Source organism: Haliotis cracherodii, unplaced genomic scaffold (genome assembly GCF_022045235.1).
Source record: "Haliotis cracherodii isolate W230 unplaced genomic scaffold, xgHalCrac1.p SCAF_10, whole genome shotgun sequence".
Classification (NCBI taxonomy): Eukaryota; Metazoa; Mollusca; class Gastropoda; order Lepetellida; family Haliotidae; genus Haliotis; species Haliotis cracherodii.
The window spans coordinates 46,611,284-46,626,259 of NW_027266265.1; the positions used below are offsets into that span (position 1 = coordinate 46,611,284).

At 40.9% G+C, this 14,976-nt stretch overlaps 1 protein-coding gene across 1 annotated transcript in view; it reads right to left on the reverse strand.

The window, feature by feature from the left end:
* Positions 1-404: 404 nt before the first annotated feature.
* Positions 405-14,976, reverse strand: part of LOC139451625 (metabotropic glutamate receptor 7-like) — a 63,250-nt gene continuing 48,678 nt past the window's right edge. Inside the window, exon 2 of the mRNA XM_071232970.1 lies at positions 405-1,241. Within this exon, the coding sequence (XP_071089071.1) occupies positions 600-1,241 (642 nt within the window). The 3' untranslated portion in view covers positions 405-599. The remainder of the gene's footprint in view (positions 1,242-14,976) is intronic.

Here is a 14,976-nt window from a genome sequence, read left to right on the forward strand (position 1 = left end):
AACGAACTTATTTTTCAGTCCCGGACATTTGCTGTATATATGCTGTATATATGTTTATAACGAACTAAGTCTATTACGAACTAAAATTAGTGGTCCCCCTGAGTTCGTTTTAACCGTAGTTTACTGTATATGAAGAATTACTCATATTCAAGAGATATGAGATTCGTTAGACACACAAACGAACATACTGGTGTGTTGTGTGAACCGACGGTCATGAACGCATCACATGTGACGTCATAGACCCATGACTCGAAATGCACCTTTTGTCTCGCACAGGATTAGCGTGTAAGTTTGGACACGTGCAGCATATCGTAATGAGAATAATGACACTGTGGTAACAGTTATTTTTGTCTTAAATTGGTACTCATTGGAAACATCTCTTCTTAACGTACATACTTCTCTCTATGTTTCTCTGTTTCGCGTTTCTTTTGGCGGTGAAAATATAATTACTTCATCAGTTTAGTTTAGATTCAGTAAATCAGCCAACAAATACAAACCGACAATGACAACATCCTAACACAGATATCCAACAAATCATTGAAAATGTTGAATATTTCAACAAAAACGGCTACGCATCTTAAAACATATAATGTGTGTCATTATTGGCAATTAACACTCAACTCCGAATGGCCTGGAGAAGAATCCGATTCCGGTTTGAGAACAATCTCAACATGTTTGGATAAACCGGTTCCGTTTGCGGGCTGCTTGTTTTCCGTTTGTTCTGTCATATTAAAAGAGGACTTAGACGTAAAGAAGTCACTGTTCGAGAACCGGTTGGGACAGATTCCAGTTTCTTTCTGGGTGGTGTTCAATGGATTATAACAACGATCTTGCGTTCCACTGTTCGTTTTCTTCTGCTGGTAAAGAGCATAGACCTTTGGAATAAATAGACACAACAAGCACACTGAACTGTTTACAATTAACGCTATAGATAGTATGATGACTTTATAATAGGCTAAAGATGTGGTGAAATACGTTGGAACGAAGGAAATCCACACTAAAAGCGTCGTGTCCACACAAAACGCGATATAACGAGACTCGTTGTAGTTATCCGGAAGTCGCCTCGTTTTGAAAGCGTAAAATACACAGATTATAACCAGAACGAGGTTGAAGGACAGGGATGATAGTAGGCCCACCAAGGGCATATCGCAATACAGCTCCACAAATTTTTCAGTTCTCACAGGCATGCTCTTTGCAACACGTGGAGGCGCCAGACTCGTCGACACAGTCACCAAGATTACCTGAAATGAAAAGATGCATACTGAATACTCTGGTTTCTTGAGTGGGTAAGTGAGTGAGTGAGTTGGGTTTAACGCCGCTTTTAAGCGTGTCAGCTTGATGTGAGAGGAAAGCCCGAAATGATGCAGGTCTCAGACGTTTACCACTTCGGTGAAACCCACGAGCACGTGTATGGTGCTGACAAACCTAGAAACATAATTGGGGCGAACCGGGATTCGAACCCACAATCATAGGTTTCTGGCGTGCCCAAGGGACGCAACTCTGCTCAGCGAATCGCGGCGCCTAAGACGACTGGCCCCCCCCGTGCCCCCTTGAGGACGGATGAGGATGTTCATGCTCATGTCCCATGTCATCATCAATGGCAGACTCAGAATCTTCAGGAGAGACAAGTCAGATTCAGAATGTTCACGAAACAAGTCAAAATTAGGCATCTTCACGAGAGACAAGTCAATAGACAAAACTAAAATGCATATTATCAAATCTAAACATGTACATGTCTTTATAATGATTCTAAATTCGGTCCTACGCGCCTGATATTGGATGGAAAGTTTGGTAAGCGAAACTCTGATTGGTCAGATGAAAGGTCGTTCTGACGTGACCCGTAATGCGATGTCCTCATATCTTTGTTTAGCAGAAGCAAGAACTAAGGTCTGATTTTAATGAGATTGAGCCAACATGTGACTCCATAATTTCAGCCGAGTTCGGCAAGGGTTGAAATGGATTTTTATATTCAGTTATAACTATGGCTTGGTAATTTTGTGTAAAAATATATTGGTCCAATGAAGACTGGGGTAAGAAATCAATGTTTGAAATGTTGCAAATTTGTGCAGAAAAAAGCAAATTTATTTACTTCAAAGATATGATGTCTAAGATATTCATCAACAGTTGTGTATTATGCAATTGTATTTTTTGAATTTTTAAAAGTGATAAATCAAATTAGATTTCAGAAAATAAAACGAGGTAGAAGTGTTGACTGAGCTCCAGTACATTTTAATTGAAATTCAAACGCATGATAAAATCAACTGAGAGATAAATCTGTATTTTCTTTTGCCTTTCAGAAACAAGACTGAGGGTATCCTAATGGTTACCGAGTCTGCTAAATAGTGACCTGATCACAGTGAGTTAGTGAGTCAGTTTAAATAGTATTTCAGCCATTGAACTAGATCATTTCCCATGTTAATATTTTATGAAAATATATATTAAACAGATCCGTGAAGATCTGGGCTAGAATAGAATGGTCTTCAGCAACCCATGCTTGCCGTAAAAGGCGACTATGCCTGTCCTAAAAGGCGACAAACGGGATCGGATGGTCAGACTCGCTGACTTGGTTGATGCATGTCATCGATCCCAATTGCGTGGACCGATGCTCATGATATCAATCCCTGGATTGTCTGGGCTCGATAACTTACAGAGCGCCGTCATATAGCATGAATATTGCTGAGTGCGGTGTTAAACAACAAACAAACATGATGACAACGCTTCATTTTGTCTAAATCATTTGAAACCTCTTCAAGGATCAATATCAACACGGCCTCTCTCTTAATAATCAATCACATTTTACATCTCTATTGAGTTTTCCAATGTTACGCCCGAAACCAATTGATATCCATTAAGAGCCTTAAGTGTTCAAAGACTGTTGCTCCCGCCTTTTGTTCCCTTACGTCAATACAAAGGAACACCGTCTTGCAATGTATATACAGAGGACGTGGTGCTGCTAGGATACCGAACACGTGGGTGAAGCGTTATATGCTAGTTCTCTTTTAACCAAATGGTTTTAGTCTAAACTAACTAATTTTACCGGCACACGTGGTTTCAAGGGGAGAAAAATAAACTCTTATGTCGATCTCTCAGTCGGTGATTTCTTTTTTTGTTGAAGTAAGTTTATAGCAAGCCTTCTGAAGCTGATTATAACTAATTCCTCCACTTTGATTTTCTCCTCAACTTAACAAAAAATCAACATGTTAATTGACGATTATCACACGAGGCGCGGTCTTGTAACCTTTCAGTGTTGAATGCGTGTGGTCCCTTAATGTCGGTTATTTCACCTTGCACCTTCTCCACTTTAAGTATCAATGGTCGCCACGACGATGTCAAGCCCACATTAAGCTGTTATAAACTCAGTTAAAGGTATATTTACAAGCACTTTAGTTAACAGTACTTGAGTCAAAGTCAAAGTCAAAGATGTTTATTGTATCAAAGGCCATCGGCCCATATACAAGTTCAGATAAATACAGTGGGTGAGAATTTACAGATTGGGAGATACAACAAAAAATATATAAATATAACATTCATTTAACAATCGGTGATAATCATGAGGACTTTTTAGGGTGAGGTAATTAAAATTATGAATTTCCACTCAACATGTTATTTCGTAGTTCCATCCCATGTTTTACAAATAAAGATAGTTTAAACATTACATCGGCATCATTCGATGACAAAATAGAAACAAAAGCTATTCTACTCGTCTTAGATAAGAAACATTCTGGTATATATTTAGTACGTAGTTCTGCATAATAAGGACATTCAAAGGTAAAATGTATTTCGTCTTCTATTGCAGAGTTACAGAATGGACAAATTCTTTGTATTCTTTCAAGTGATATATTCCGTCCATAGTTAATCATAAGTTTTGACAAGCCAAGTCTGTATTTAATATATCCATTTCTTAGGTGACTATTTGTTAAAACTGATAGATATTTTTCTGGCTCTAATAGAGTCTTAAATGAGTCTGTGAGTGGTTGGGTTTTCACTTGTGCGTCTTTGTCGAAAACGAAAACAAGTGAGAAAACAATACATGAAATGCTGGACTTTTCCATTGTCAACTTTGTCTTTATGTCGAGCAATATTCCTGCACCTCCAGTCCTTGGAGTCTACATTTCTCAACTTTTGAGATATAATCGAGCATACTCTTTCTACCAACATTTCAAGGAGCACCATACGACTCTAACTCAGAAATAGATCACAGTTTCTAAATAAACATCACGTTCTAGAAATAATTAACCCTTAATAGTTCAGTCAAAAAACCACCCTGAGAGCAACGTTATGGGCGGAGGGGATGCATGTTGTTGATGAGGCTGACTTGAAGAACTGATCTGTTGAAATTTTAATTTTTTTTCAATGTTTGAAAAATAGATGTAAGTATATCAGTGTCGCGTTTGGGCAACCGAAAATAGAAATCTGGTAACTGGTGGGGGAGAAGAGAGAGATAAACAATTTTCTTTTGCCTGAAGGTTCACAACGCTTTTCACACACTAATAAGACTTTACGACTTATAACTGTACAATCGAAAATTCGCGTTTTCTTACAAAACTATGGACACTATCACCAGATGACCCGAGTCTTGATGCTTCACGTCGGACCAGAATAGTGCTGCCTGCAGATTAAAGTGAGTGAGTGAGTGAGTATGGTTTTACACCGTTTTTAGCAATAATCCAGCAATATCACGGCGGGGAACACCAGAAATGGGCTTCACACATTGTACCCATGTCGGGAATCGAACCCGGGTCTTCGGCGTGACCGCACACCCCCCTGCAGATTAAACAACATTCACTTATCCATTGTAAGTACAATTAACCGTCTTCAAATTAACGTTTTTCTTGAATAGCCAAATCCTATTTACTTAAAATCCTTGGTTTACGCCGAGATATTGCTGGAATATTGCTAAGACCATCACTCATCACTCATTACTCATCACTCACTCACTCACTCAGCATGTAGGAAACAGCCGAATTTTCTGGAGTTAATGTTTTATGGAACTCGAAGCTGAGAAACATGAAATAAAATTCATCTGGTGATTGACAAATGTTTATACGTTTATGATGGCTGCATATCACTCACGAGTAGAATTTGTCATTTATTTCACAATGCCGCTGTTTCAAAGTGTCAATATTCTCATAATGACTGGTGGCACAGTCATCTAAGTCGACGCAATTCATGTGCAGAGTTGCGTCCCTTGGGTACGCCACAAACCTTTGATCATGGGTTCGAATCCCGGTTCGCCCCGATTAGGTTTCAACATACCCGTTTTAGTGGGTTTCACCAAAGTAGTAAATGTCTGAGACCTGCATTACTTCGGGTTTTTCTCCCACATTAAGCTTACACGCCATGATATAACTGGAATACTGTTATAGGCGGCGTTAAACACAACTCACTCACAATAACTCTTGGTGGTGTTTTTTCTTAAGTTTTCTGATGCTGTATTGGTTCGAGTTTGCTTCTGGTATTTGAAACAAACATGACAACGGTTATCATTTGAACCATTTACACACGTGGCACGACAATTATGACACCATGCGTTACGTTACAAAGTATTCGCGAATACATCGGACCCGCGAAGGCCGGAATAGGTCTTCAGCAACGCATGCTTGTCGAAATAGGAGACTGCTTGTGGGAAGAGGCGACTAACGGGATCGGGTGGTCAGGTTCGCTGATTTGGATGATGCATACCATCGTACCCCTTTTGCGTGGTTTTGATATCAATTACTGAATTGTCAGGTCAAGACTCGATTATTTACAGACCGTCGTCATATAGCGGGAATATTGCTGAGTGCTGCGTTAAACAACAATCAAGCGAATACAACGATTAATCAACAACAGGAAAACCTTTGATAAGTAGCCGACAACATTAGCTCCCGTTGCCAAGTCCTGTCTGAAACCTTGCAGAATTTTCCCTCCACACAACGCATTGCTTATCTGCTGCAAACAGTCAGACAACCAGCCATGGCGCTGATAACATCTCGACTGCTTAATACACAACCAGTTTTACAGCAAATGTTATTTGCATCGAAATTGGCCATCATCGCGTTCGTGTGATATATTTCCTTTGCGGTAGTACAGACACTATATAGTTTAGACAATGTTTATATAACTGTACAGTAGTACCTTGGGATTCGTTGATAAGACGCATCATTACATCAAACAGTGTAGAATGTTGCCAAGATTTTAAGCCAGCATTAGAGATGTCAGATGCTACGTTAGGTTAGTTCGGTGGGGTATTTAATAGAATGTCATAATAATAATAAATTGAAGGAAATAATATTCTTATAAAGTTGCAGGTATGTTTTTAGGGAATTTCCACCGAATACATTAATCAAATCATTTCTTGCCGTTGAATCGTCGAACTAACCGTTTAAAAAGAACATTTTGACACTGACAAAACTTGAGAAGGTTTCGGTTGAATTTGGAAATTGAAATGTTTTAATCCATAGTTTCTTGGTCCTGATAAATACAGTTTCGCAATGCTTGGGATGTGCACCCACTCTACCACAAATGATCTATCACTAAATAATCAAGCCTAAATAAGTGGCTTGTTATATACTACGCAAATGAAGTTTAAGACCATCCTCTTTCATATGACTATAGTTAATCTGCCATGTCAAATCTTTCACTTCTTTTGAGTAGTATATTATGATGTCAGACATATGGTTTAAATTATGTATGTTTCAAAACAGTCAAGTGCCTCTCTAGTTCTTCCTCTAGCCGCACGATATTTCCTATATATAATGATACCATAGTCCCACAAATAATGGTCCTTGCGCGGCAATACAAAAAAAATATGTTTTTGTCAAAAGTATATATGACAAACTGTCTGACGTACCCGTGGACGCGCCTCCATACCGCTCTCAAGAGGAGAATGTCCCTCGATTCAACCTCTGCTAATTTGGAATAAAATGATTTTAGACGATTCATCGCGAGACAATGGGGACACACTCGCATTCCGATTGGTGTCGAGATACCTAATCAGAGCACACCAACATGTACATGGTTTTTAAAAACTCGGTTCTCGGTTTCTTTTTTTTGGCCGCCACAAGGAGGCATATTGACGAAGCGCTTCTGTGAAAGAGTGTCTTTTCCTCGTTACTTTGACGCCCAAGGGCTTTGTCATATTCACTTGATGCTTTTTGTGCCTCAGATCGGATATTTTATGTGAAATATTTGTCTTGTATGAGTTTTATGACACGAATAATTGATTAGTCGAGCTGAAATTAAAAAAAAATGATGTAAAACATTGCATGCTAAAATGCTATATATTTCTACACTGTGAAGGAGGTTTAAACGATTCGCGTCGGCTCGCTTTTTCACTACTGTGATTTTTGCTTTATGTATTTTCGGATTTAACAATAATGATTATAAATACTGAACTGAAGAAGAAACAAATAAGTTCTAATTCAGCCTTAGAATTTCACGCCTATGTGCAATTATTTATTTCTGTTTAAAATACCAGTGCATTAATCCATGATGTTAAACATGCACTGTAATTTACTGTTCCTACTAACATACTTTTGCACAACTCGCCAGCACTATCATGGAGCGGACATATTTTATCACGAGTTTTGCAAACTGCTGAACGCGGCGTTAATCCATATATTTATGTGCTGGCCGTGGTTGTGACTGTGACGAAAGAGTCATACGTAAATAAGCAGAGATATATTGGAATCAACCCAACCAATGTCGGCAAGTTTAAAACTTCCCAAACTGGAATGAAAAAGATCCCAATTATAAAATGTGTCATGTTTTAACTTTGCGAAGGCGACATTTTCCCCATATGATAGCACCCATTACGAGTAAGGCTCTCATACTTAGCTGTACACTAATGTTTTCAAGCAAAGGTTAAACTTTCTTTGAAGTACACAAATAGGGACAAAAAGCTCTTTTCCCCCATTTATCTCCCATGCTCATTTGCACCTGCACCGACCCACCCGTTAATCCTGCATAAACTCTTGGCATTACATGACCGCCCGCATATTAAAGAAATACATAATATATTATTAAATAGCAAGGTTTATTTGATGTTTAACGCCGCACTCAGCAATATTCTAGCTATATGACGGCAGTCTGTAAATAATCGAGTCTGGACCAGACAATCCAGTGTTTGACATCATGAGCATCGATGAACGCAATTGGGATACAATGACATACATCAACCAAGTCAGCGAGCCTGACACCCGATCCCGTTAGACGCCTTTTACGACAAGCATAGCCGCCTCTTACGGCAAGCATGGGTTGCTGAAGACCAATTCTAGCCCGGATCTTCACGGGTCTGATGAATGTGACATGGAGAGTGTGCACTGTCAGAATGTATGTCAGGTTCATAAAAATATGTCCTTATTAATACAAATATCTGTCCATGTGATGAGGACCGAGAGTTGTGAAATGATTATGTAGGTCGCCAGGTTTCCAGATCAAATTAATCATGCACTAAACAACAAAATGGTCTCATTAATCATAATTAATGATCATTACCAATATGGTGTCTGTTATATATCGGTTATTGCACTTTCAGTGAGTATTTGAGTATATAAGACAAAGTGGAACCCAGCTCCTCAATTTATCAACCTACACAGATAAAGGACATAATTCTGACAGGCTAATAAATCATAACTAATATGAATGATGACAGTCGTTGAGCTGTTCATTAGCATTGTGTCATCTGCGACTTCGTTAAGTACCGCCGAAGTGGGCACCGATCATTTGATTATTTTGGGAAACACATAATGTGTTTCAGAAGAAACTGAAGAAGAAACATTTACCCTCAAGCTTTGTAGTAAAACAATTGTCATAACCCCTGCGGAAAAAAAGTTTATTGTGTTTGGCTCTTCTTTTGAAAGCAATTGCATGCCGACCGACGCGATAAACCAGTTACGTTTCATTGGCGGGGTGGTGGTTGGGTAGCCTAGCGGTTAAAGTGTTCGCTCGTCACGCCGAAGACACGGGTTGGATTCTCTACATGGGTACAATGCGTTAAGCCTGTTCCCCTAAGCGGCGTTAAACCCAACTCACTAACTCATTCTAGTGTTCCCCGCTGTGATATCGCTGGTAGATTGCTACAAGCAGCGTAAAGCAATACTCATTCATTTCATTGGCAGAAGTTTTGAAATGTAATGAACCTTGTCTTTAGGTGAGGGGATGGCCTTTGACGATATTCGTATTTTGTAAAGTCCTTTAAATGATAAACCAGTGGTCAATAGCATGAACAAGGCAACACGCTGTCCGGTAAGGGGGGCACGGGTGGCCCAGTCGTCTAAGGCGCCGCGATTCGCTGTGCAGAGTTGCGTCCCTTGGGCACGCCAGAAACCCAACTCACTCACTCACTCACTGTCCGGTAAGGAGGGATGCAACCAGCAAGATCACTTATTATCGCAACTATATCGATTCTTACAAACATAAGGTACTAGGGATCTTTTGTGTCATGTAAATGGAGAACAAGCAGGATGTACACAGCTACTGGAGGCCTATTCTGTCCTGGATTCACCACAGGAGACAAGCATGGGGTACTGGGGACCAATTCCGTCCTGGAATCCCCACAGGAGACAAGCATGGGGTAATGAGGACCTATTCCGTCCTGGAATTCCCACAGGAGACAATCATGGGGTACTGGGGACCTATTCCGTCTTGGAATCCCCACAGGGAGACAAGCATGGGGTACTGGGGACCTATTCCGTCCAGGAATTCCCACAGGAGACAAGCATGGGGTACTGGGGACCTATTTTGCCCTGGAATTCCCACTGGGTGACAAGCACAGCCTACTTAGGGCATAAATGGTGTCCAGGAATTATTATTATTTTTTATTTTATTTTTTTAATTTTATATATGAACAGACTGAATGTCATTATCGACTGGCAATTATATCATTAAATCTCCCTGTCGGAATTTCGACACACCAGCTCTTGATGCTGGCAACCCCCGGGTCGCGAGTCAGTGAGAGAGTGTCCTGGTGGGTATGACGCCCACGTGCGTTGGCGGAGCGCATTGTTATGGATGTGCATGACACTATTGGAATCATAACTCATATCTTCATAAATACCAGGAAACGCCGACCCCCGCCTGCCATCCCGCTAACGAGAGAGATTATGCCATGCATTAGAAAGTCATTGCTTATTAACGCCAGCAGTTAACCCGTTCAGCCGCATGTTTGTATCGCTGATGAAAGTACCGGACGAGACCGGTAAAGCTATGATGTGTGAGGATCGATTTTCCATGACCTTTTGTCCGGTTTTTAATGTAACATATATAAGGTTTTAGCAAGAGATTGCTAACAGCGAGCTTGTTTCTGATTTAGCAACCATTTTAGTATTATAATAACAACCATTCCATTATAGCTACCATTCCAGTACAGCAACCATTCTGTTATAGCAAACATTCCACTTTAGCAACCATTCTGTTATAGCAAACATTCCACTTTAGCAACCATTCTGTTATAGCAAACATTCCACTTTAGCAACCATTCTGTTATAGCAAACATTCCACTTTAGCAACCATTCTGTTATAGCAAACATTCCACTTTAGCAACCATTCCAGTATAGCAACCATTCTGTTATAGCAACCATTCCAGTATAGCAAACATTCCACTTTAGCAACCATTCCAGTATACCAACCATTCTGTTATAGCAACCATTCTGTTATAGCAAACATTCCACTTTAGCAACCATTCCAGTATAGCAACCATTCCGTAATAGCAACCATTCCTGTATAGCAACCATTCCACTAAAGCAATCCATTCAAGGATAGCAACCATTCCACTTTAGCAACCATTCCGTTCTAGCAACAATTCCGTTATAGCAACCATTTCACTTTAGCAACTATTCGAGTAAAGCAATCATTCCGTTATAGCAACCATTCCGTTATAGCAACCATTCCACTCCAGCAACCATTCCAGTAAAGCGAGCCTGACCATCCGATCCCGTTAACACGGCACATCGCGGCAAAATGGGGTCGTCTAAAAATAGCAATGCGTGTCAGTCACTGCGATACGCATTTAGTCGTTCGAGTTAAAAAACAAATATTTGCACTCAAATATATATAAGTACTTGGGCGAGTTGATTGAATACTTTGATCCACTATTGAGTTCATTAATTTTGGAAAATTTCGGCAAAAACTGGACATGCGATGGCGAATAGCAGCGATTACGTTTTCGAATGTTGATTTTGTAAAACCTTTCTCTGATTGGAATATGTTCGATAATCCTCTCTTATTTTAGCACAGAAAAGTAACGAGAAACTAGGCTTTGATATAGGCCAGCGGACACTCTTGCCTCTTGAACATGTCGCTTACGACTCTGTTACTTTCTGGGCAGAAGTAATGCTAAACGTAGGAAACCTTCACAAATTGTACCCCACGGAGGCCCGTTTGATCAACCCGATGATTGGATGGTTAATTTGGAATTGAATATTTCAGTATCGAGGAGATAATCTCATCCTTAACGACTTAACATGTGTTTGCATGATATATATTTCCAAAAGCGTTAATTTTAGAGTGAGTGAGTGAGTATGGTTTTACGCCGCTTTTAGCAATATTCCAGCAATATCACGGCGGGGGACACCAGAAATGGGCTTCACACATTGTACCCATGTCGGGAATCGAACCCGGGTCTTCGGCGTGACGAGCGAACGCTTTAACCACTAGGCTACCCGACTGCCCCCGTTAATTTTAGACCCTTCGTCAATTAAATAACTTAATTCAAATGCGTATGTTTTTGAGGGTATTAAATTATCGCCCAACAATCGGCACTCGTTAAATTAGTCACAAAATCAGATTTAACGGCGTCATCGGAATTAATCTTGCGTAAATGGCGTCTGAGATAGCTCATGGATACAATTTTTATGCAAGAAGTTATTTTGGGCGATAATATATTGATTATATATAAATATCCCTGACAATTCTGTAGCAATTTGTTCCGAGCACGCTCATCAAACGCTTGAGCACACGATGATTACATCTCTAGTCTAGCAATCGGTCCGCATTATATATTTTGGGGGTGGTTTCAAAAGTAATTACATGTGACTTGAGCGAGTTAACGGGTCTTTTGTAAATCACAATTGTCTTGTAAAGAAAGTGGGATCGATGGCAAACTCTAAAAAAAATATTGAAACGATTTTGAGAGATTTCATATATTAATCGTCCAGCGGACGTAATGAAATAATGACATGAAAATACATTGCTGTTTTTAATGAAAAGGTCAAAAGTTTACGTCCCTAAAAATTGACCTAATTTCAACAGACATTGTGGCCATCCAATCTCCACTTCGCCTCTCCTGACAAGCCTGGTGCCAGGGACTATGGATATACCATCGCAGAAAATCACTGGTTAAGGTTGATTGCTTAATATCGATTAGGGGGGCACGGGTGGCCCAGTCGTATAAGGCGCCGCGATTCGATGTGCAGAGTTGCGTCCCTTGGGCACGCCAGAAACTTATGATTGTGGGTTCGAATCCCGGTTCGCCCCGATTATGTTTCTAGGTTTGTCAGCACCATACCCGTGCTCGTGGGTTTCACCGAAGTGGTAAACGTCTGAGACCTGCATCACTTCGGGCTTTCCTCCCACATCAAGCTGACACGCCGCGATATAACTGGAATACTGTTAAAAGCGGCGTTAAACCAAACTCACTCACTCACTAATTTCGATTATTTTCCAATGTGAAAGTTGTTTCTTGGAGTTGAAAGGGTTTGGTCAAGTTTATATCGGCGGTAAACTAATCATGTCATATACGTGAAGATCCGGGTTAGTCTTCCCCATACTATGCTTGTCGTAAGAAGCGACAAATAGGATCGGGTGGTCAGGCTCGCTGACTTGGTTGATGTCTTCATATCCCAATTGCGTATATCGATCCTTATGATGTGAATCAATGGATAGTCTGGTCCAGAATCGATTATTTACAGACCGCCGTTATAGAGCTGGAATATTTCTGAGTGCGGCGTTAAACAAACAATTAAACAAACAAAAATAAAGAGCTTCAAGTATGAGATTAGTGGATATAAAAGTGCCGTCAGAACCAATGAATACTAATGCAACAACAACAAAAACAAACAAACGGAGGCTGTTCCATTGAAAATAAACATGTCAGGTAGGTTATTAATCTGAAGAAATATTTATAGTCAATGCTTGTCCATTACAAGTGTTCCACAAAATCTAACCGAACTTTAAAAGGTTAGGTTACATCTGGAGATTTTCCAGGGCATCTTGTTTTCCAGACACCAAAGTTGTCGATACAGTCCCTGAAGGCAATGACCGGGAAACTCCTAACACAGACATAATGTCCTCACATTGACATGTGGGATATATGCTGAATGCCACGCTCAAATAACACTGTCTTGAAGATTAATATCACCAAGAAAGGGACTTCTCAAAGGCACGACCTATAAAACCAAGTAGCAGACATTTACGAGTTTCATGGTGCCCGTTTAACCACAGATAAAGAAACTGTATGATCTCAAAATAGATACCAAACTTGCCCATCTCACTGGAAATATAAATACTACCATGCCACTGACAGACACCAGTCTCATGAAACACCAACGTTGAATTCGTAGGTCAGACATCATGCCGGGTTCTCTGTTACGTATACACGATCGGGCAAATGAGTGGTGGCGTCTGGCCCTGGTCGAGGTTATACTGTCACATGATTGGTTGGTTGGTTGGTTTGTTGTTTAACGCCGCACTCAGCAATATTCCAGCTATATGACGCCGGTCTGTAAATAATCGAGTCTGGACCAGACAATCAAGTGATTGATATCATGAGCATCGACCCACGCAATTGGGATCGATGACATGCATCAACCAAGTCAGTGAGCCTGACCACCCGAACCCGTTGGTCGCCTTTTACGACAAGCATAGTCGCCTTTTACGGCAAGCATGGGTTGCTGAAGACATATTCTACCCCGGATCTATGTAAGAATTGTTGCCAAGAGGAAAGTGCAATGATCTTGTAGACAAGGGGCTTAACCCCAACATCCATCCATGAAGATATGAGTACAACACTACGGAGGGATGTAAGGATGCCCCTTCCTGTACCTACGTAAGGAAGTGAGCAGGAGAGTTTAGGCGTGACAGGGAGAGCCTTGACTACCACCTGCGACGTCAGACTGACTGAGTATGGTTTTACGCCGCTTTTAGCAATATTCCAGCAATATCACGGCGGGGGACACCAGAAATGGGCTTCACACATTGTACCCATGTCGTGAATCGAACCCGGGTCTTCGGCGTGACGAGCAAACGCTTTAGCCACTAGGCTACCCGACCGCCCAGCGACGTCAGAAATAATCTACGACATGGTGATGATCCATTATCACAGAAACTTTGGCAATGAAAAAAGTATCAGTTCGTTGGGACCCGGGTTCTCTGTTAGTATTACGTATACACGATCGGGCAAAGGAGTGGTGGCGTCTGGCCCTGGTCGAGGTTATACTGTCACATGAATCTATGTAAGAATAGTTGCCAAGTTGCCGAATAAAATAATGACACTTTGCTGCGCGTAATGGAACCTCTGACGCGGCGTCTTGGGGCGCCAGATACCTGGTAAATTTATCATCAATAATGAGAGGTTATAACTCTGAAACACCGAGGCGTTTATTGCATTTATCGCCCAGCGTGGTCGTATGAACGACGCTTTACATTACCTTGCATTGAATTGGACTTAGCGGAGTCTGGTTTCCAATAAATCTATAATCAATACTTGTATTAAGACAACGGCGGTATGTTTGCATGTACGCGTGTTATTCCAGGTTGACCCTGATTGTGACCCCGATTGAACCTGATCATGGGTCTACTGGTTTAACCATGTGATGGGTGTTGAAGACTTGCGCGCCATTTTGGACTCTGCCATCCTTTCTGAAATACTAGGTCTAATTCAACGCAGCGTTAAAACTGGTGTCAGATATATTGTGTGGATCATTGGTCACACACACGCACGCACGCACGCACGCACGCACGCACACACGCACGCACGCACGCACGCACACACGCACA